This window comes from Teleopsis dalmanni, chromosome 1 (assembly GCF_002237135.1).
Source record: "Teleopsis dalmanni isolate 2A chromosome 1, ASM223713v2, whole genome shotgun sequence".
In the NCBI taxonomy this organism is placed as follows: domain Eukaryota; kingdom Metazoa; phylum Arthropoda; class Insecta; order Diptera; family Diopsidae; genus Teleopsis; species Teleopsis dalmanni.
Genome location: NC_051846.1, coordinates 28,855,238 through 28,863,447, shown reverse-complemented (window position 1 = coordinate 28,863,447; position 8,210 = coordinate 28,855,238). Strand labels below are relative to the sequence as shown.

Genomic DNA, 8,210 nt, shown 5'->3' with positions numbered 1-8,210 from the left:
AATTTCCATAAAAAGTTATTAAATAAAGTCCTCTGACATGCTTTCAACACTTGATTATCAGAATAAAATATTAATATTTTAGTCTGCTATATACAGTGCCAATAAGTATACACACTAAGTAGTAGTGTGTATACTTAATATTCATATCGGTTTTAGTTAAAAATTATCTTCGAATATTTTCTATGATAGGTCCACAAAAAACTGTTAAGTCAGATAATACCAGAACTTCTAATATCAGACTAAAGTACTTAGAGTTCCAATTATATAATAATCATTCGATATTTTTAATGCAGTAATCTACCAGACCTAGGTGACCACCGTGGTCATAACCCACCGATTTTAAGATAATCAACTTTTTGCAAAAATTAAAAAATAAAAAAGGCTGTTTAGTTATTGCGATTTGACTGCAAGCCTTCTTAGTCCTCACTGCCTATCTCTTAGCTTAAATCAAATTTAATCATCAATATATTTTTTTTATACATACATTTTACATATACATTTTCCACAGTAATTGGGTTGTTTTCTATAAGAAATTTAGATATTTTTTTCTAATTTTTTTTGTCGTCATCTAAAACTTATCCTGTCACTCCTGATATAAAATGTTTGTCAGGAAACTACAGACAAACAGCCCAGATGATATATAAGGGCGCAATATATTCTGTAAATGGTATTATCAACTTAAAAATCAACCTCTAAAATATAGATTTAAATAGAACGAAACAATTCATTGGGGTATAAAAAAATCTTCTGCGTGAAGGCAGAATCGGCAACTAGAAAATGATTAAACGTGATATCTGATACTAATCACAATTTCATCAATTATGTCTGTTTTTGTTCCATAAAATGAATAGATATTTTTAATTACTTATGTTTATAAAGATATTTTCACGAACTACTGTGAACAACTTATAATCTATGCTATGTAATAAATCTGAAGTAAATCAATCCACAAAAGGACTTTCTGCATTTCTGAAATATTATCTTTTTCCATTAGTTTATAATACAAAAGACAACCCGGTTTGGTTTTGCTTTTCCTCTTGCTTTTATGAAAATTAATAAACTAATAAATTTTTAAATATATACATATTTTAACAAATAATATACACAACTTAGAAAAATACTATTTCACTTAAACTTTTAATTCATTTACTGAAACTAACAATCAACTTTTTTCTAAGCCAAGTGCGTACATCATCAAACTCTGGTAACTCTGCCAAATTCATTTCTTCACCTGCATCCAAACGATGATCATACATTTCCTCACCATAGATATCAGTCCAATCTGAAACATAAATGTAAATATATATATAATATATAAATAATTTTAATTTAGTTATTACAAAAATATTACCTCGGCTGAAGTTTTGGGCGTGAAAACGCACCCATAAGGTGTACCGATAATTCTCAGTGCGCATAGAATACCCCATCACTTTGATATTCTTCAGTTTAGGTTTATCGCTATTAGGATGTTTTGTTGGTTGTGTGCCGGGACGTGGATATTGACTTAGAGCCACATGCTCTTCACCTAAACCAACACCACCCAGTTGTGGAAATAGACTCTTACCCTCTGTGCAAGCCAACTGTGTAGTATCAGTACAGCGTGGTAGTGATGGCAAGTGTGCTAAATCGACTAATGTTGGAAAAACATCCACTAATTCCGTCATGGTGTTCACTCTCTTCGCCGTATCTAAAGCATATTCTGGTGTTCGTATAATAAGTGGTACACGTAAGGCAACCTCAAAATTACTATATTTTGCCCATTCAGCATGTTCTCCCAATGACCAACCATGATCACTGGTCACTAAAACGATCGTATTATTTTTATCAATATTAGCCATAAATTTTCCAAATAAATCGTCGACATATGCGACCGAAGCGTAATACGCCTGTCGTATTTGTGCACTTTGCAAGCGTGAAATCGGTCCATAAGGGAACGATATATTCATATATTTGAAGTCATCACGTGAACGCACATCTGTATAGGGATTCCAAGCCACGTTTGGCATATCATGTGGTTTAATTGTGTCTTCGGTATAATTGTAAAAATTACGTATGCGAAAATGATTTAAGAATTGTTTTGGGAAACGAAAATTTATGTGTGGCTTGTGAAAGCCCAAAGCGAGAAAATAGGGTTTACGATTTTTAGTACGGGTTTGCACAAAGCGTATCGCTTCCGTGGTAGACTCAATGTCAGGTAAAGTTTTATATGGTTGTGTCTGCAAATGTACAGGGCATATAAGATTCTTTTTAAGTACACCGCTAACATCGGGACAAACTGGCGAATTCATGTATTTTTCAGTTTTTGGACGGAATGGACGAGCAGTCCAACTGAGCGGATAGTCATCAGTGTTATTTGAAGATATGCCTGGGTGAAATATTTTTCCAGTGCTATAAGTATAATAACCGTGTTCCTTAAAGTATTGTGGCAACGTTGTGAAATTACCAACAAAATTGCGCCAATAACTGTAGAAGTCATACAGATGAAGAGTATCAGGACGGCGACTGGTGAGCATAGAGTTACGACTAGGCGCGCACAGAGCTTGCTGTAAGTAATAAAAAGCAATGAAAACAATTAGAACGAGATAGTTTTATATTTGCTAAATTAAAATACGTAATTTTAATTATTTAATTAAGCAAACAACAAACGCTTTCATTATTATTTACAACAACTATTGCATACAACACAAGCGAATATAGTTCACTTACGATTTCTTAGAGTAAACAACAACAAAGTAGCTGATCACTTACACTAACACAGATCCATTGCGATATGAATCAAAATAACAACAATCACTACAACTTTACCTGACTATAAGCGCGTGTAAAATAGTAACTTTCATTCATAAAAGCATCCAAGTGCGGCGTGTACGCCAAACGATCGCCATAGCCACCAATGACTGGACGCATATCATCGAATATCACCAAGACGACGTTATATCGTGACGTCGCATTTCGCGTACTATAGACAAGTGCCAATTGCACAGCAAATAAGAAGCCGAGCAACAATTGCGTCTTAAGAGATTTATATTTTTTTCTCATGACGAAATCACAAAATCTGCACTATTCAAATCAAAAAATTGATGATCTCAAACTGTTGATCACCGATCGCGACGATGAGCACTATTTGTGCTACTACTACGTTGAGCTGTACACCGAAGACTGCGACTGCGGGTTACATTGAAAACTGAGCCTGCGACACACGTTGAATTCCAAGATCAGCAATTTGCCTTTTATGATTATTATTTCATTATTTTACTTAGCTCACAGTTTTGAGTATTTCTCAGTTCGGATACGAAATTCTATAGCCGAACGGATGTGGAATTACAAATTGAATTTTGTGTATTTTTGTTTGCTTTATTTGGGTATTTTTTTCTTCCTTCCTTCAATTGCTACATGCTTTGTAAGCAGTGCCATTCATGCAATTGTATTGAAAAACATACAAAATAATATTAATTTATTATTATTTTTATTATTATTAAATATAAAATGCAAAACCAGAAACGCAAAAAGAAATTCCCACTTTTGATTGCCCACATGCGGGTATTGTAAATCAATTTAAACTATAGAGCGTAGCCAACCATTTCAACAGGGTGACTGACTATTTTTCATAGTGTTTGACTTTGTTTATATTAGAATATGACTACAACAAATTAAAATGGAATAATAAAGAGATATAGTATTGACATGGCGGTTACATTGATATTACTTACAGACATATCATTTTTCAAAGATGTTTACGAAAATTACGAAAGACGCACTAGGAAGAAACGTAACCATATTTCAAGCGGAAATATACGCGATAGACATATACGCCAATTTCAACCTTGAACGCAACTACCAGAACCATAAAATTGCAATATTGATTGATAGTCAGGCAGCTATAATATCCTATCAGGTGACATCCAAGCTGGTATGGAAGTGCATTGACAAGCTGAATCAACTTGGCTGGAATATTCAGGTGCACTTTATAAAGATTCCGGGACATGCTGGTATCTAAGACTATGAAATGCCAGACTAACTCCCAAGAAGAGACGCGACTTCAATAATGATAGACCCAGAACCTTTCTGTAGTCTAGGCAAAGGGACTCTGTCCATTCTTCTGAACTATCACAAGACTATCATAATCTAAAATGTGTCTAGGAACTTAAAACCTAAAACGCTTCAAGGATTATATAGAACAAAGCAAGAATAACCTAAGAATTATTATGGAATTACTAATCGGTCACTGTAGATTGAATAAACGTCTAATGAAGTTAGGAATCCAATCCAACTCAGACTGCAGATACTGTAGAGAAGAGAGAGAAACCGCATATCATGTGCTAGGGATTGCCAGTACTGATGCACAAGCGGAAGAAATACCTAGGAGGGTATTTCATGGAACATAGGTTTCAAGACTAAGAAAGATAGGCTCTATATTGTCTTTCATTAAACAGATCAGACTTAGAGATATACTCTAATCCAACAAAGGGGCACAATAGATCTTTTAGGTCGCAGTGTACAAGCCCTTTTTCAAAATAAAAAAAAATAGCAGTGAAATAGCAGTTTTATGACTGGCCGGGTCTACTTTCTAAAGAACTTTTAAATGAAGCCATTATTTATACATTGCTACAAAAACAGCTACCCAAGAAATAAAGCTGATAAAATGTATGTCCGATTTACAAAAAAATAACAATATCAAATGTGTCTCTTACTGAGCTATAAAATCCTTACGTTTAAAATGAGGTTATATACTAAATACAAATATTAGTAATTCTATATGCACATACTTACTATATATTAGATAAAGATATACTATTGACAATACTGACATGTATGGTATAGTCAATGTGAAGTAAACTATTATTCCACCCAATTCCTTTCTAGGTTAGATATGAGGACAACGCTGATCACACCATCTTCAGATACACCAGATAGAACACCGAAAGAACACTTGAACATCACTTGAAACAATAGTCGGTGAAATAAAAGTCAAAAATATCAAATCGAAGATGATACCATCTAAAGAAAACTGGACCGACAAAGAACGATTCTTTACGATCATACTCAAACGAAAAAAATATAATCTCGAAAATTATTAATATCGAAAAAGATATAAACATATAAATTTAATCAAGCTCTGGACACAAACTAACAAAGAAAATTATTAATGGATTAATAGGAATCAAGGGACCCTACCTTACGACGCTTTAAATATTTTTAAACGTACTCCGTACAAAAAAAATATGCAGTCAAGGCTGAAATAGTTGACGTCTACTTACACCAAATAGAGTTCTATATCTTACATTTCTCGCTATTTGTACTTTAGTCGAATAGCGAGTCTGTAAAGTAAAAAGTGTCAGCCTTTCATTTTCTAAAAAGCAAGATGAAATTGCTATGATTCTATCAAGACCGGTTTAGTTATTAAAACTATAACGAAGCTTAGAATATACAATAAGCTCTTACACTTAAAACTGTTAACTAATCTATTTTAATTTTTTGATGAACTAATCCACTATTGTTGGTAGAGGGTCCTTCTTAAATAGCATGAATGATGATTTCTTAATACAAATAATAAAAAACAATGATATTCTTCATTTCTTGAATCAGAAATGCATTTACTTATTGAACACCCTGATAATTTAGGACAATTAATGCTATGTTGATGAATTAATCTCAAGTTAAACAAAGATTTACATACTAAATGGTACACCAAAAATATTTTGAATACATTTTGGATTATGGAATAAACTAAGAAGTTTTTAAATAACACTTCTAAGTAATAAAGGTATATACATTATAGTCCCTTAAGGAACGCTATTCATTTTGAACTATTTATAATGATGCGACTAACGATTACATATAATTAGTTCTCGATTACTTAACAATTATATTTTCTCCATTATATGTTAACAAAAATAAATAAAAATACTAATACAACTGGAGAGATTTGAAATCTTTCTATATAAACACCAGACGATAACTTTAGTTTTAATTGATTTTTATTATATATATAAAAATATGAAAATGTCTACAGCTAAATATACCATAATACGCACTCTATATAAAAATCTATACTTAAAAATCATTCATAATTTTTTAGAATCTGTAATAAACGGATCGGCCTTCACGATTTTGAATTGGTCTATAATTATTTTTTATGGCATAACCATTTTCATCGTAAATATTCCAGAGTTTCAAAAACTATAAATGAAATATATTAAATAAATTTGTATTTTAATTTTAAATTCTTAAACTTACATCTAATAAGGGAAGCATAAGAGGTTTTGAAAATACAAACCAACTCACTGATTCGGAACACGGCGGAGTAGTCAGAGAACCTAATTAAGAACAAAAATTTGTAGTTAATAATATAATAAAATTTAAAAAATAAAATAAATTTTTATTATTAATATTTTCAATATATGTACTAACCTTGATAAGTAAAGAATTTGCTAGTGTTTATGGTATCAAAAATTTCTTGTAACGCTAAACTACTTGAAAGAGTCACATTTGAACTATAATACCGCACTCTATCAACGTCTGCAAATATTTTTCTTAAACCAGTACTTTCCGGAACTATTATATCCTACAGAAACAAAAATCAATGGTATAATTATACTTATATATATTTGTTTATGTATTACGTATATATATACCAAAATGCATGGAATAAATGCAAAAGTTGGTTCCCTTTCCGAAAAAACGAGAAAGGTATTTAAAACTTTTGTGGATTTTTTAAATTCCAGGAGGTGGTTGACTTATTTGATTTCTTTTTTGTTTTAAAAATCAACTCATGTCAATTCATTTCTCCATTTAATTAACGAACACCTCGTAGATATATATTTATTTATTTATTTACTAATAATGTTAATTTAGTTTATAAAACTAATACTACGTGTATAGATATAGCTCTGGCTATATATATATACAATATCACTTGTAATATATTTAATGGTCAAACATACCTTTTTGATAACAAAACCGAGTACAGCAAGTCCATCCGGTTTTTCTAACGCTTCTTTAGGATCATAAGCCATATTTTGATGTACAATATGTAGTTCTGCATCATAACGAAGATCATCTATAAGATGTTCTGAACCTCTTGTAGTAACTGAGCCCCAATGGAAATGCAAACTTATTGCTTTGTATTTATTGGTTAACAAAGCACCTTCTATATAAGGTGGTTCTTCACTGTTAGGAATTTTGATTTGCACTAAAATCAAGTAAGTCATTTATAATATATTTTTGTTATTTTAATATGTAAGTATATATAGTGAACAATATATTTACATACCTGTTCTGCCATTATTTAGCATTTCCAAGTTTTTCAGTTGTATATTATAATTTCTAAAAACTATTGGTGGTACGTCTCCAATGTCTGGTACATTTGTCTCTGACTAAAGAAAAATGAAAAAACATAATATATATTACAAGCTCTTGTGTTAATAAAAATGTATTAATTTACAGTCAATATAGACAACTTGATCGGGGATTGACTTTTTCCATTATTGCAAATTGGATTTTTAACGCCCCATTCTTTGATATTGTCATACGAAAAATCAGCTAAAGGATGTTTAGAAAACATAAATTAATTGTATTAGTATAGAATTTAAAGTATAATTACGATTATCAGCAGCACTTATTAGTGGTGATATCAAAAGAAGTATAGTGTAGTATTTGAACATCTTAAATGAGTTGGAATCTAAAAAAAAAAAAATCCTTTAATAAGATAAAAAATTATATATAAATTTATATTTATTAACAATATGGTCTCAATGAATGCAATAAATATGTTTCGTAAAAAATTTAAATAAATTTTTATCACAATTTATTGATCACAGATAAGTATAAATCCATAACTCTATTCTTTATTCTTCAATTAAAAAAAAACGTGAAAAAAGCCTAAGTCTAGAACTGAATTCCTTCTGTATTCAAAGAGTTCCTCTCTTTACATCTCAGACGTTTTTGATTTTTAGTGGAGCAGTGATTATTGTATTGAAAAATTCAGCTTGCGATAAAGTTTTTAGTGAGATTTACTCACTGATACTCATAATGGGCATGAATTCCAATGGAAATAATCAAAATCCCTGTTTTCTCCTTGTAAATTAAAACTACTAAACTTTTTTTTATCATTTTTTGTAATAAACAACTTTAACAAGATACTACGTCAAACATACCTTGTGTCTCTAAAAATGAGATCCACTTATGTCCTTACCCTCCACTTATCATAT

General features: G+C 30.9%; 2 protein-coding genes across 2 annotated transcripts in view; both read right to left on the bottom strand.

The window, feature by feature from the left end:
• Positions 1 to 1,018: 1,018 nt before the first annotated feature.
• LOC119673475 (iduronate 2-sulfatase-like) lies at positions 1,019 to 3,245 on the bottom strand. Its single transcript, XM_038084755.1, has 3 exons — positions 2,806 to 3,245; positions 1,352 to 2,543; positions 1,019 to 1,282 (listed from the first exon to the last, which is right to left on the bottom strand). The coding sequence occupies exons 1-3, from the start codon at positions 3,037 to 3,039 to the stop codon at positions 1,143 to 1,145; spliced, it is 1,566 nt and encodes a 521-aa protein (XP_037940683.1). The 5' UTR covers positions 3,040 to 3,245; the 3' UTR covers positions 1,019 to 1,142.
• Positions 3,246 to 6,014: 2,769 nt separating this feature from the next.
• Positions 6,015 to 8,210, bottom strand: part of LOC119673481 (carbonic anhydrase 6-like) — a 2,725-nt gene continuing 529 nt past the window's right edge. Inside the window, exons 2-8 of the mRNA XM_038084768.1 lie at positions 7,604 to 7,681; positions 7,445 to 7,542; positions 7,274 to 7,376; positions 6,945 to 7,192; positions 6,412 to 6,565; positions 6,238 to 6,317; positions 6,015 to 6,180 (exon numbers count right to left, since the gene is read on the bottom strand). Of these exons, the coding sequence (XP_037940696.1) occupies positions 6,076 to 6,180; positions 6,238 to 6,317; positions 6,412 to 6,565; positions 6,945 to 7,192; positions 7,274 to 7,376; positions 7,445 to 7,542; positions 7,604 to 7,664 (849 nt within the window). The 5' untranslated portion in view covers positions 7,665 to 7,681 and the 3' untranslated portion in view covers positions 6,015 to 6,075. The remainder of the gene's footprint in view (positions 6,181 to 6,237; positions 6,318 to 6,411; positions 6,566 to 6,944; positions 7,193 to 7,273; positions 7,377 to 7,444; positions 7,543 to 7,603; positions 7,682 to 8,210) is intronic.

Excerpts from the sequence above, each read along its gene's own strand:
- LOC119673475 (XM_038084755.1), bottom strand. The coding sequence starts at position 3,039 with ATGAGAAAAAAATATAAATCTCTTAAGACGCAATTGTTGCTCGGCTTC. Across the intron at positions 2,544-2,805 it reads TTACACGCGCTTATAGTCAG|CAAGCTCTGTGCGCGCCTAG; the intron begins GTAAAGTTGTAG and ends TATTACTTACAG. Across the intron at positions 1,283-1,351 it reads CGCCCAAAACTTCAGCCGAG|ATTGGACTGATATCTATGGT; the intron begins GTAATATTTTTG and ends TTTATGTTTCAG.